At 36.5% G+C, this 15,019-nt stretch overlaps 1 protein-coding gene across 1 annotated transcript; it reads right to left on the bottom strand.

Moving 5' to 3' along the window:
• Positions 1–632: 632 nt before the first annotated feature.
• On the bottom strand, positions 633–14,456 carry rab11bb (RAB11B, member RAS oncogene family, b). The gene is given in 5 exon segments (NM_001002555.1): positions 633–1,093; positions 1,458–1,538; positions 3,162–3,355; positions 4,978–5,173; positions 14,213–14,456. Coding segments are annotated over 5 exon segments (657 nt in total). The 5' UTR covers positions 14,253–14,456; the 3' UTR covers positions 633–947.
• Between the last annotated feature and the right edge of the window lie 563 nt (positions 14,457–15,019).

Here is a 15,019-nt window from a genome sequence, read left to right as displayed (position 1 = left end):
ACGCTCCCTATATAAGCCACACTCAAACTCCAGTTCACTGCGAAGTCTTGTTTCAGCCCCGGCCAGCATTACTGAGTGTTACATCCTGCCTGATCTCCTGTGCATTACTCCAGCCCGTTTCTGACTCTGCTTTGCCTTCTGCCTGCCCACGACCCAAGCCTGATACACGGACTCTGAATCACGCCGCCTGCCTCTGACCCTTGCCTGGTAATTCACTCTGTGTCTGTCAGCCGCCAGCCTTGATACCTTTACTGCTACTGTCGATGTGTGTTTGCACCTTTGTGCATATTGTATGTTTGAGTAAGTGTGATTAATAAATACTGCATAATGGATCCCTCCGTGTCAGTCTCCACGTTACATTGTGACTCCTTTATATTCAGCAATTTTTTTTTTAAGCTAATTATTTGTAACTTTTTTTTTTTTTTTTTTTTTTTTAAAGAAACTAATTTTATTATTACTCATCTTTTAAAAGTACTTTTCACTCATTACTTAAAAGTCCTATTATGTAACTCGCATTACTTGTAATGTGTTACCCCCAACACTGTGTAAATGGTATACATAAATATATCAAATTGTTGTTTTTTTTAAATACTGAAGGTGGAAAGGCATACAAAAGGCACTTGCTTTCTTAATGAAAAAACAAAGACTTTTAATTAGAGTAAAACATGACAAGCACACCAGATTTACCAGATGTTTTAGGAGAATAAAAAGGGTTCATTTTAATCTGTGTAGTATTGTGGAATATTCCGTTGCATTCACACAGAAAAACCTGATTTGGACTTTATTAAAGTAAAGCACTGTCAGCGCAGTTAGATACTGTGTGTGTGTGGTCAAAAAACAAATATATTTATACATGTATATATTACAGAAATAAAAGTGAGAAGATGAGCGGCGGGACGTGATGAGGGACCCGGAGATGACTGACAGGTGAGGGCTGGTCGACGTGGTTACAGGTTTTGGCAGCACTGCAGTTTGTTGCTCTTCTGTCCGTCTGTGGTGGGCGGGACACTGATGTCCACAACGTTATTTCCGGGAGACTCGTCATGGGCCGACCGCTCCGCTATCTGCTTCTGTGATACGATACGGTAGATTTCTGCACAAACAAAGAAAGCAGGGGATTATCTGATCAGTTAGTGATCAACAAAACATTGGAGACATTCATTTTAAAATCTGATTGGCTGAGCCTGAGGCTGTGCAACATGACAGTATATATCATATGGTCAAAATAAAAAGTTTATTATTTCATAGTATGCTCAATCGTTTATGTCGTTAGTTCACAAAATACATTGTTCCCGGTAATAAGTTTTCATCATTTATATGCGCACAATATTACACGTGACTTGTTACAAAACCTGATTGGATAAGTCTTGTTCTAAAAAGCTGGTTGGATAAGCCTCATAATAAAATCTGATTGGACGAGCCTCGTTCTAAAATCTGATTACAGGATGTGTTTGTACCTGTTAGGATGTTTTTGAAGGCCTCTTCAACATTAGTTGAGTCCAGAGCTGACGTCTCGATGAATGACAGGTTATTCTTCTCTGTAAGCAAGCAGAGGGCGTTTGTTTATATTACTATAGTGGTTCTGTTACCAACGCGAGAATTACTACCACGGATCAAATACTTTAGTTGTTGTGTTACCATGGCGACTATAGAATTACTATCACAGATCATTTACTTTAGGTGTTGTGTTACCATAGCGACTATAGAAGTACTACCTCAAATTAATTACTATAGTTGTTTTGTTCTCATAGCAACAGAAGAATTACTATAACAGATCAATTACTACAGTTGTTGTGTTACCATGGAGACTATAGAATTACTACCACAGATCAATTACTACAGTTGTTTTGTTATCATAGCAACAAAAGAATTACTACCACAGATCAATTAACACAGTTTTTGTGTTACCATGGCGACTATAGAATTACTATCACAGATCATTTACTTTAGGTGTTGTGTTACCATAGCAACTACAGAATTACTACCACAGATCAATTACTACAGTTGTTGTGTTACCATAGCAACTACAGAATTACTACCACAGATCAATTACTACAGTTGTTGTGTTACCATAGGGCCTATGGAATTACTACCACAGATCAAGTACTATAGTTGTTGTTACCATAGCAACAAAATAATTAATACCACAGATCAATTACTACAGTTGTTGCATTACCATAGCAACAAAAGAATTACTTTCATAGATCAATTACTACAGATGTGTTACCATAGCGACTATAGATTTACTACCACAGATTAATTACTACAGTTGTTGTTACCATAGGGACTATAGAATTACTAGCACAGATAAATGACTACAGTTGTTGTTACCATAGCAACTATAGAATTACTACCACAGATCAATTACTACAGTTGTTGTGTTACAATAGTGACTATAGCATTACTACCACAGATCAATTACTACAGTTGTTGTGTTACCATAGGGCCTATGGAATTACTACTGTACCACAGATCAAATACTATAGTTGTTGTTACCATAGCAACAAAATAATTACTACCACAGATCAATTATTACAGTTGTTACATTACCATAGCAACAAAAGAATTACTTTCATAGATCAATTACTACAGATGTGTTGCCATAGCGACTATAGAATTACTACCACAGATTAATTACTACAGTTGTTGTTACCATAGGGACTATAGAATTACTACCACAGATTAATTACTACAGTTGTTGTTACCATAGCAACTTTAGAATTACTACCACAGATCAAATACTATAGTTGTTGTTACCGTAGCAACAAAATAATGCCTACCACAGATCAATTACTACAGTTGTTGCATTACCATAGCAGCAAAAGAATTACTACCACAGATCAATTACCACAGTTGTTTTGTTACCATAGCAACTATAGAATTACTACCACAGAATAATTACTACAGTTGTTGTGTTACCATAGCAACTATAGAATTATTACCACAGATCAATTACTATAGTTGTTTTGTTACCATAGCAACAAAAGAATTACTACCACAGATCAGTTACTACAGTTGTTTATAAAACTATACTACAGTTATACTATAAATTTACCACAACATATTAATTATTTACTATTAAAAAACAATAATATTTACTTTATATTCCTATAATTTTTTTTATATGGGTCATTCATCTGTGCTCATCCCTCAGGCTGTACCTGCGAAAGCGCGGGCCTCATCGGTGGGCACGGCCCTCAGGTGCCGCAGGTCACTCTTATTCCCAACCAGCATGATGACGATGTTGTTGTCAGCGTGATCTCGCAGCTCTTTCAGCCAGCGCTCCACGTTCTCATAGGTAAGGTGTTTGGCGATGTCGTACACCAGCAGCGCACCGACTGCTCCACGATAATATCTGCACACAAAACACACACCATCAAAAACAGTCCACATCACAGCATCACACTACTGCTGATAATGCTAAATGTATACATCTAACGCATCATATTTTTTGTCTCATTTTTTTATTAATAATTCAATAATTCATACTACACACTTCATTAATGGATTTGTCATTTTTGAAGAACTGTTCTGTGACATGTTTTTAATTGTCTATTGGTAAAATAATGTAGTTGCTACAACATTCAACAGCGTCAAGTTGCATTAAACAGTGATTTTAATCTTTACCATACACATCAGTGTTTTATATCTAAACTACAAACTGTTCTCCCAGTACTGCTGTTATTTCATTGTTTGTAACTAAATGTAACTGAAAAGGGTAAAAACTGTATCTCTTAATCAAATGCAAATTTAAGGATTAATAAACATATGCAAATCACCATCATTTATATTCAACCCAAGCTCATTCTGGAAACGTAGCCCCGCGGACGTTTCTGGAGACCAGATTTACGTGGCCGGAGGTACGTAAAGGGCGCGTTTGTTTTTTTTCGAGCGAACGCCGCGGTGCGGTGTGGCGCTGCTCCGCCCCTCCTCTTCGCGCTCGCCGGCCAACGGCTCGCCTCCGAGTGGAGGGCTTTCCCGATGCAATCAGTTTGTTCGCCTAGCTCACAGCGTTGCGAAGGCGGAGCGGAGGCCCCGGACGAGGAAGAGGAGGAGGAGGAGCCGGCCGTGGTGGACGACGACCGGGATCGAGTCTGGGGAACAGCAGGTTCCGGAAATCAGGTGAGATGAAAAACGGAATCCGAAAAATGAGGGCGAGAACGCGGCGGGATCCGAAAACAAGGTCGAAATCGAAGACGAGGGCTTTTGCTTTTTTTTTTTTTTTTTCCCCGATCCGTCGGCTTTTCGCGCGAGAACGGCGCGGGCGCGAACGACGCGCGCTCCCGAGAGGCGCCCGCCCGAGACGCGAAAACGCGCACAGCGACCTCTCGCGGATCCGCGAAAACAAAAAAACGCTCGAATACGTACCTCCCGGGACGTAAATCGTGGTCCGCAGAAACGTCCACGGGGCTACGTTTCCACAATGAGCCCGGGTTGTTTATATTTATGTTGTGTATGTGTGTTTGAATTGAGAACCCAGTCTTTTAATTGTGCAGGTTAACACTGAATGTATTAAAGCAGATTAAATAAATAGTGTCAGAAAGCACCATTAATTACCTACGTTTTGACATTATACAATACAAATCTACCCTAAATTTAAAAACGTTACAGCTGAGGGGATGAATAAAAGTTTGAACCAATTTGCTGTACTAATAGGAGTTCTATATCGAATACCAGAAGGTAGAAGATAAAAGTTGTGGTGCATAGGTTGGGAATACTCTGAGCTTTACCCAGAACTTGCCTATGGTAAAACTCAGCCATAGTCATGTTGCGTGGGTGTTTAAACTGAGTTCCCGATCTTTTAGTGATTATTTGCTCAGCTCTACACTGAATGCATTATTGCAGCTTACCTAAATAGTGTCAGAAAACACCTTTAAGAAAGCCTTTAGAATTTCAACCGTGATCCGTTACACCCCAAGTATAAATGTGCTGTTCGATTCAAAGATCAACTCAGCTCAACTGATGTACTGTACTCACGCAGAGGTGATGGCTCTGTATCGCTCCTGTCCAGCCGTATCCCAGATCTGTGCTTTTATGGTCTTTCCATCCACCTGAATGCTCCTGGTGGCGAACTCCACTCCTATCGTGCTCTTGCTCTCCAGGTTAAACTCGTTTCGTGTGAATCTCGACAGCAGGTTACTCTTCCCAACGCCTGAATCTCCGATGAGAACGACTGGAAGCAGAAGCAGACTAATTGTTTCACCACAGTCAAAATAACATGAGTTAAAGGGGACTTATTATGCAAAACAACACTTTTATAAGGGGTTTAAACACAGTTGTGTGGCAAAAGTGTGGGAAACAATTGCTTTCCCCCGCTTTGGAGTGTGAACCGCTTTGGATGTATGACTATTAGGGATGTAACTGTATTGTAAATACCGTCATACCACAATATTAATTTTTTTCGATATTACTGTAGTCGCATGACTCGGTAAAACTATAGGTCTTCTGAGAAAATTTGCTCAGGAGAATGAAGCGAACGGGAGGTAGCGGAAACTACAATTCCCATCAGCCCAGGCTTGGCCATCATCCCTTGCCGTCTGTTGTCGCTACAGATCCAGTAATGCGGAAATGGAGTGTGCTGCTAGAAGCGGGCATCAAAAAGAGCTGGAAATGATCGAACCTGAATCGGGTGTTGTCGCCGCACGCGTACTGAATAGCGGTGTTGTCGCGCGAGTTCTTATCAGCTGTGTTGTCGCGCGCGTTCTGAATAGCGGTGTTGTCGCGCGCGTTCTGATCAGCTGTGTTGTCGCGCGCGTTCTGATCAGCTGTGTTGTCGCGCGCGTTCTGATCAGCTGTGTTGTCGCGCGCGTTCTGATCAGCTGTGTTGTCGCGCGCGTTCTGATCAGCTGTGTTGTCGCGCGCGTTCTGATCAGCTGTGTTGTCGCGCGCATTCTAATCACCTGTGTTGTCGCGCGCGTACTGAATAGCGGTGTTGTTGCACGCGTTCTGATCAGGTGTGTTGTCGCGCGCGTTCTAATCACCTGTGTTGTCGCGCGCATACTGAATAGCGGAGTTGTTGCGCGTGTTCTGATCAGCTGTGTTGTCGCGCGTGTACTGTAAAGCGGGGAGGGGGGGTTGAGCGCGCATACTCAAGAGCGGTGTTGTCCATGCCTACTGAAGGGGGGGACGGAGGATGTGTCGCGTCGCGGGGGCACTTTTGATCATTTTGGAAGGGAACTTTCTATCCAAGACTAAAAAGGGAGCCCTATGTGTGCACATGCCTGCAAGTTGGGGAATACGACTAATAGCAGTCATGGGGACTGCAGAAACACAGCACACTGTTCAGATTGATGCAGACATGAGATCTCTATCTCACTCATGGTTTGTCCTCTCAAGTGGGGGAAAGACAATGCACAACGTTACCCACTGCTGTCAACCTGGGCCAAGTCATATCTCTCTGTCCCAGAAACCTCAGTCCCAAATGAGAGGGTTTTTTTCTGTTGCAGGGGACATTGTGAATACCCAGAGATACCAGCTTTTACCAGATTATATTTATATGATAATTTTCCTATAAACCCATCTCTATCTAAGTGAGTGAGTGATTAAATGTTGAATGTGATGAGTTTTCAACAATACTAAATTGAAACTTTATTTTTTTACATGGTTTAATAATTTTTTGTTATTAAAATTGAAGTTCCTGTTTCAAAGCTTACAGATAGATGACTAATTTGTATGTCATTGACACTTTTGGCACTTTTTTGGAGTATTTTCATAAGTTTTGTTTTTTCCTGTAAATGATTCAATAAATACCGTACCGTGACATTCATACCGAGGTATTACCGTACCGTGAAATTCTGATACCGTTACATCCCTAATGACTATACATGATAAATGTGCTATATACAGCTGAAATCAGAAGTTTACATACACTCTAGAAAAAGGGACATAAGCATTTTTTTTTTTTAATGTCTGGTGGTAAATCATACTAAACGTTTATTATTTTAGGTCCGTTAGGATTACCTGAATGATTTACATTTGCTAAATGCCAAAATTATGAGAGAATTTTTTATTAATGTCTAGACAGTCAAAAGTTATACACATTTTCTTGGTATTTCTTGGTATATAACTTTGGTCAAATGTTTTATCTATCCTTCCACAAGCTTCTCACAATAGTTTGAAGGAACTTTCCTCCTGACAGAATTGGTGTAACTGAGTCAGATTTGCCTTTTCAACTTTGCCCTCAAATGTTCTATAGCAGTGGTTCTCAAACTTTTTTCTATCAAGTACCACCTTAGAAAAACATTGTCTTTCCAAGTACCACCAAAATGAGCAGCATTGAAATACTGTAGCGTAGTTGGACCAGTAAAGCAGCTAAAACTCTGCACAGTTAAAAAACCTGGCAGATTACCTCAGAAATATAGCCTATATATAATATATAGCATATTATATACATCATTTTTAATAAATTTTGAATTATATGTAGCATGTATATGACATATTTCATTCCTCCGTGTACCACTAGAAGGAAGCCCGCGTACCACTAGTGGTACACGTACCACAGTTTGAGAACCACTGTTCTATAGGATTGAGGTCAGGGTTTTGTGATGGCCACTCGAAAACATTCCCTCTGTTGTTCTTAAAGCACATTTGAAATAATTTGGCAGTATGCTTAGGGTCATGGTCTGTTTGGAAGACCCATTTGTGGTCAAGTTTTAATTTCCTGGCTGATGTCTTGAGATGTTGCTTCGGTATTTCTACATAATGTTCTTTCTTCATGATGCCATCTATGCTGTGAAGTGGACCAGTCCCTCCTGCAGCAGAACAGCCCCACAACATGATGCTGCCGCCCCCATACTTCACAATTGGGATGGTGTTCCTAGGCTTGTAAGCTTTCCCCTTTGTCCTCCAAATGTAACACTGGTCATTATGGCCAAACAGTTCAGTCTTAGCTCCATCAGAGCACAGGACATGTCTCCAAACATGAGTCTTTTTCCCAGTGTCATTTAGCTAATTGTAATCTGGCTTTATTGTTGATTCTGGCTTGTTGATTTTCCCATGTTGTCACACAAGGAAGCAGTGTGTTTGTCCTTCAATACTATTCTACAGTTGTGCCTCCAAATAACTCAAATGTTGTCAATAAGCCAATCAGAAACTTCCAGAACATTGACACCATCATCTGAGCTTTTTCAGAGGCAGAATAATCTTATCGTATGTAAACTTGTCTATCAAGAAGAGTTATAACAATTTCTCAAAAATCTATCTCTCATTATTCTGCTATTAAGCAGAACAGAAACCAATTTAATAACTTACCTAAAAGAGAAAAGGTTTAGTCACATTAACATCCCGTAAAGATATATTTTTCCGTATTTCTCCCGTCTTTCTCTGAAGGGTGGCAAATAAACATTAAAGAGTCGATCCTCCCTATACGCAACCCACACCGCCGAACCGCAAGGGGCAGACTCTTGCTCTTAAATGTGAGTCTGTTCTGTGCTTTCGCTTTGTTTAGGCATGAAAACACGTTGAAATAAACACAAAAACGGCATGATTCCCTTCCTTTTCATTATAAGTGTCGTCTCCGGTTTATATGCAATCCTCAAAATATAGAGGTGCGTGACTGTCAGCTGAAGCGCTCCATATTGATAAACAGACGCTGTTTCCCAAATGGATTCGTACTCAGGATTTTGAAGCGGAGCAAAAGTTTGTGTTTTAGGTGCGTTTAAACAGACATATACACATAATAAATACGATTATTATCTAAAGATGTTGATCTTGGTGAGTTTTTTTTTTTTAAAACACAAGTAATTTTGTCCTAAATGAGTATAAACAGTTAGGAAAGCAGTTGCTAACATAAATTACCATGTTTTCAGCATAAATTAGTATGTCACTTGCATGTTTCTAGTATAAACTAGCATGCCGTTAGTATGAACTTGGTATGAATTAGCATGTTTGCTAGTATGATTAGTATGTTTGTTAGTATGTTTCCAGTATGGATTAGTATATTGTTAGTATGAATTAGCATGTTGCTAGTATGTTTATAGTATGAATTAACATGTTGCTAGTATGTCATTAGGGTGTTTCTGGTATGAAGTAGTGTGTTGTTAGTATGGATTGGTATGTTGTTAGTATGTCTAATGTAGAGTCAAAAGCAGTTTTTTTTTTTTACAAAGAAAGTCTAGTTTCCTTGGTTGTTAGGGTGTGGCTAGTAAGTTAAAAGGTCATCAGTGTTTGGCAGGTTGTTAGTCTGAAGTTAAATGTGTAACCTTAAGGGTGCTTTCACACCTGTGAATGGATTCAGTTGTTCCGAAACAGAGATTACAAATGTTACATTGTTGCTCTTTGCTCTTGGAGCGGTTCGCTTTCACACTGCAAAGTTTCTAATCGGACCAAAAGAGCTAAAACAAGTCATGTGCGAGTAAACTCTCCTCACATTGGTCAGAGTGTCAGGGTTTATTTTGCAGCGTCCCGCTAAGCTGTCAGGAAAAGTGGTGGTTTGGTGGACAGGGTGCGCGCGCGACATGTCTGAGGAGAGATGCGGTGGGGAGGGGAGAAAAGGGTGCGCGACGATGCCTATTTGAGGACCGGGAGGGAGACGTGAGATTACCGGGAGATCATCACTCGTTTGCGGGCATCCGGAGACTCACGAAACTTCCCGCCCTACTCATAATTCTCTCTTCATATAGCCGTAAGCCTATTACATATCCATAAAAACTGTGATATAACCGTGCTCGGATCGGATCGCTTTCTCACTGCAATTGAACCGCTCCAGGGTTCGTTTCAATCGAGCCGAGACCACCTCATTCAAGCGATCTCGGAGCGATTACTTTGGCGCGGAACAGAGCGCGATTGCCCTGTTCACATATGCCAATCGAACCGCTCTAACTGGGCAAACGAGACACGTTCCGAAACAAAAGTGTAGGTGTGAAAGCACCCTAAGTCTCTATATAAGTCTGTATATATATAAAAAAGTTTGTGTTTTAGGTGCGTGTTTAAACAGACATATACACATAATTAATACGATTAATATCTAAAGATGTCGATCTTGGTGAGTTTTTTTTTTTCCAAACACAAGTAATTTTGTCCTAAATGAGTATAAACAGTTAGGAAAGCAGTCGAATGCTTTTATTTCAATGTTAGATGTGTGCATTTTTAAAGTGACACCCGTTATTTAATGTAATCAGATGAAAAAATATCTAAATAAGTCATTCAGTCATTGCTCTTTAATCAGAATGTGTACGTTATACAGTGAAGAAACCGCTAATGAGATTTGATTCTATTTCATTATAAAAGCTATTCATTTTAATAAGCTGAACTGTTTGCTAATTTATTTGCTGCTGATGTATACTATTTAGTTTTTCTTTTGTAAGTACTAATAATAATAATAAAGCATATTACTGACCATTTAACTGTTTGTTTACAGTGAAACTGCTCTAAATGAGCATATTTAGTAATTTGGGGATTTTTTAAAGGGGGGTCAGGGGAATCCCTTATTATGGTGAGCATATCGCTTATTTTCACATACCAATGTTGACAGGTATGGTAGGGGTAGACGTTAATAACATAAAATGAATGGCTAATTTAATAAATAATATGAATAATTCTTGACATATTTACTGTTTTTACATTAGTGTGAGGGGTAAATTTATGGTTGGCGTAGAGGTAGATGTTAATGACATACAGTTGAATGTATTTCTGTTTAATGGAGAGCAGATTTCTTCAGCACATTTCTAATCATCATAGTTTTAATAACTCATTTCTAATAACTGATTTATTTTATCTTTGTCATGATGACAGTAAATAATATTTGACTAGATATTCTTCAAGACACTTCTACACAGCTTAAAGTGACATTTAAAGGCTTAACTAGGTTAATTAGGTTAACTAGGCAGGTTAGGGTAATTACCCAGGTTAGGTTACTTAGTCATTGTATAACGATGGTTTGTTCTGTAGACTATCAGAAAAATATATAACTTAAAGGGGCTAATAATATCAACCTTAAAATGGCTTCAAAAAAATTAAAAACTGCTTTTATTCAAGCCAAAATAAAGCAAAAAAGACTTTCTGCAGAAGAAAAAATATTGTCAGAGACACTGTGAAAATTTCCTTGCTCTGTCAAACATCATTTGGGAAATATTTAAATTAGGGAGCCTAATAATTCTGACTCCAATAGAACTATTATTGAGTAATTTATTAAATAATAAAATTAATTCTCATTATAATAACAGTTTTTACAATACTGTAAGGGTTTGGTTTAGGGGTAGATGTTAATAAAATACTATTTAATTAGTACATTAATAACTAATATGAATAATTCACGTTATAATTAGTGTTTTTACATAGGATTAGGGTTGGGGTAGATGTTTATAAAACACGATTAATGGGTAATTTAATAAATAATATAAGTAATTCTTGCTTTATGTGCTGTTTTTATATAAACGTGACGGTTGGGTTTAGGGGTAAATGTGAATAGAAAACATTTGAATGAGTAATTTAATAAAAAATATGAATAAATTTTGTTATAATTACTGTTTTTACTTTAGTGTGAGGGTTGGGGTAGGCATTAATAAAATACAATTTAATTAAATAAATAATATGGATAATTCTCGTTATATTTACTGTTTTTATATTACTGTGAGGGTTGGGTTTTGGCTTATGCTAATAAAATACATTTTAATGAGTAATTTATTAAATAATATGAATAGTTCTTGTTACAATTACTGTATTTAAATTAATGTGAGAGGAAGGTTTAGAGGAAGATGTAAATAAAAAACTATTTAATGAGTAAATTAATTAATAATATAAATAATTCTTGTAATATTTACTATTTTTACATTAGCGTGAGGGTTGGGTTTAGGGGTAAATACTAATAAAATACTATTTAATGAGTAAATTAATAAATAATATAAATGATTCTCATTTTAATAACTGCTTTTACATTAGTATGAGGGTTAGTTTTGGGGTTTGGGTAGGGGTAGACATTAATTAAAGACATTTTAACGAGTAATTTAATAAATAATATAAATAATTCTCATTATATTTACTGTTTTTACATTAGTGTGGGGGTTGGGTTCAGGGGTGGATGTTAATTAAATGCTATTTAATGGATGATTTAATAAGTAATATGAATAATTCTCATTATATTTACTGTTTTTACATTAGTGTGAGGGTTGGGTTTTGGGGTAGATGTTAATTAAATGCTATTTAATGGATGATTTAATAAGTAATATGAATAATTCTCATTATATTTACTGTTTTTACATTAGTGTGAGGGTTGGGTTTTGGGGTAGATGTTAATTAAAAGCTATTTAATGGATAATTTAATAAATATTAGGAATAATTATCATCATAAACACTGTTGTTACATTAGTGTGAGGTCTGTGTTTAGCATTGGGGAAGCAGACGTCAATACAAATAAAGGGTAAATTAATAAATTATATGAATAATACTTGCTTTAATTACTGTTTTTACATTACTGTTAAGGTTGGGTTAAGGGGTAGATGTTAATAAAACACAATTTATTTGATAATTTAATAAATAATATGAATATTTTCCTTATATTTACTGTTTTTTACATTGAAGTGAGGGTTGGGTTTGGGGGTAAATACTAATAAAATACATTTTAATGAGTAAATTAATAAATAATATGAATAATTCTCATTATATTTACTGTTTTTACATTAGTGTGAGGGTTGGGTTTTGGGGTAGATGTTAACTAAATGCTATTTAATGGATAATTTAATAAATAATATATATAATTCTAGTTATAATTACTGTTTTTACATTAGTATGAGGCTTGGGTTTTGAGGTAGAAGTTAATAAAATACTATTTATGGGTAATTTAATGAATATTATAAATAATTCTTGTTATATTTACTGGTTTTATATTAATGTGAGGGCTGTGTTTAGGGGTAGACGTTATTAAAATATTTAATGAGTAAATTAATAAATAATATAAATAATTCTCATTTTAATAACTGCTTTTACATTAGTATGAGGGTTAGTTTTGGGGTTTGGGTAGAGGTAGATGTTAATAAAATACATTTTAATGGGTAATTTAATAAATAATTCTTGTTATATTTACTGTTTTTACATTGGTGTGAGAGGTAGGTTTATGGGTAGGCACTAATAAAATACAATTTAATGAGTAAATTAATAAATAATATGGATAATTCTCGTCATATTTAATGTTTTACATTAGTGTAAGGCCTGGGTTTGGGGGTAAATGTTAATAAAATACAATTTAATGAGTAAATTAATAAATAATATACGCAATTCTCGTTATATTTACTGTTTTTACATTAATGTGAGGGCTGTGTTTAGGGGTAGACGTTAATAAAATACTAATTAATGAGTAAATTAATAAATAATATGAATAATTCTCATTTTTTTAATAACTGCTTTTACACTAATATGAGGGTTAGTTTTGGGGTTTGGATAGAGGTAGACGTTAACAAAATACATTTTAATGAGTAATTTCATAAATAATTGTTATATTTACTGCTTTGATATTTCTGTGATGTTTAGGTTAAGCGGTAGATGTTAATAAAATACTATTTAATGAGTAATTTAATAAATAATATGAACAATTCTCATGATAACTACTGTATTTACATTAGTGTGAGGGTTAGGGGTAAATGCTAATTAAATAATATTTAATGACTAATTTAATAGGTAATATGAATACTTCTCGTTATATTTACTGTTTTTACATTGTCGTGAGGGTTGGGTTCAGGGGTAGACGTAAACACAATACATTAAAATGAGTAATTTAATAAACAATATGAATAATTCTCGTTATAACTACTGTATTTACATTAGTGTGAGGGTTAGGAGTAAATGCTAATATTTAATGACAAATTAAATAGGTATTATAAATAATTCTAGTTATAATTACTGTTTTACATTGTCGTGAGGGTTGGGTTCAGGGGTAGACGTTAACACAATGAAATTCAATCAGTAATTTAATAAACAAAATAAATAATTCTCGTTAACTTCCGGTCGCAGCTGTATCCCTTCTAGCCGGTGTAAAGGCATCCAAGCAGATGTTTTACAGATCGATACATGAGTATTGAGGTATTGATGCCTCTGCGGGCGTTTCTATGTCAAACACTGTTATTTGTATATGTGTGTGGCATCATTTTACACAGGATGCCATTGCAAAAGACGCTTCCTCAACAGTGCCTATTCCCCAACAGGCTCCGATCTGTGTCAGACACATGCTACAGTAGCAACAATAGATGGATTATGAATGATTCTGACTGTATGCAGAATTTACCTTTGAACAAGAAATCGTATTCATCGTCTCTGTTGGCCATTTTAGACAAGCCGCCGCGTCCTGCAGTTCTTCCAGAAGGAGATGATCAGATGAGTTTGTGTTGATTAGCTCAGTGTAGAAAGAAAAGAGTCAAATAAAGGATAAAAGCGTACAATGCGCCACCGCCGCCGCCGCCGCTGCTGCTGTCACACCGCAGGAAGAGCGATCTGCTCGGGCTGCATTGGGGAGGAGTCCCGCTGAATAGAACCACAGCGGCCGGTAGGGGGCGCCACATTAGGACAAAAATGATTCATTGGATTCACAATATTTTTAATAAGTGGTTGCAAACTATTTATAAGGGCTAAATGTAAACAAATAAACTAAGTTGAACATAATTTAATTAGTTTGTTAACTTCAGCCCTTATAATTGTTTGCAAAGACCTTACCTTAAAAAAAATTAGCAAATCATAAATCAGTTTTTTCAGTGCTCACACACTGCTCTCAGATCAGCAATATTATTCTTTAGAAATCTGTTCCTGTTTTTATAAGCTATTGTAACTTTTTATCACATGTCTGGAACAAACTCGCAATCCTGAGTTATTAAGTGAGAATTATGAGTTATGAAGTGATTTTCTGACTTCATATTTCAGAATTTGGACTTTATATTTCAGAATTCTGACTTTATTAGGAAAAATTATGACTTTATAACGCAGAATTCTGACTTTATATCTCAGATCTATGAATTTATATCTCTGTGTTTTGACTTTATATCTCAGAATGGTGACTATAATGCAGAATTATGACTTTATAATGCAGAATTATGAATTT

This window comes from Danio rerio, chromosome 2, assembly GCF_049306965.1.
Source record: "Danio rerio strain Tuebingen ecotype United States chromosome 2, GRCz12tu, whole genome shotgun sequence".
Lineage (NCBI taxonomy): Eukaryota > Metazoa > Chordata > Actinopteri > Cypriniformes > Danionidae > Danio > Danio rerio.
Note: the sequence above shows the minus strand (reverse complement) of the source record. Positions and strands in the feature narration are given on the sequence as shown.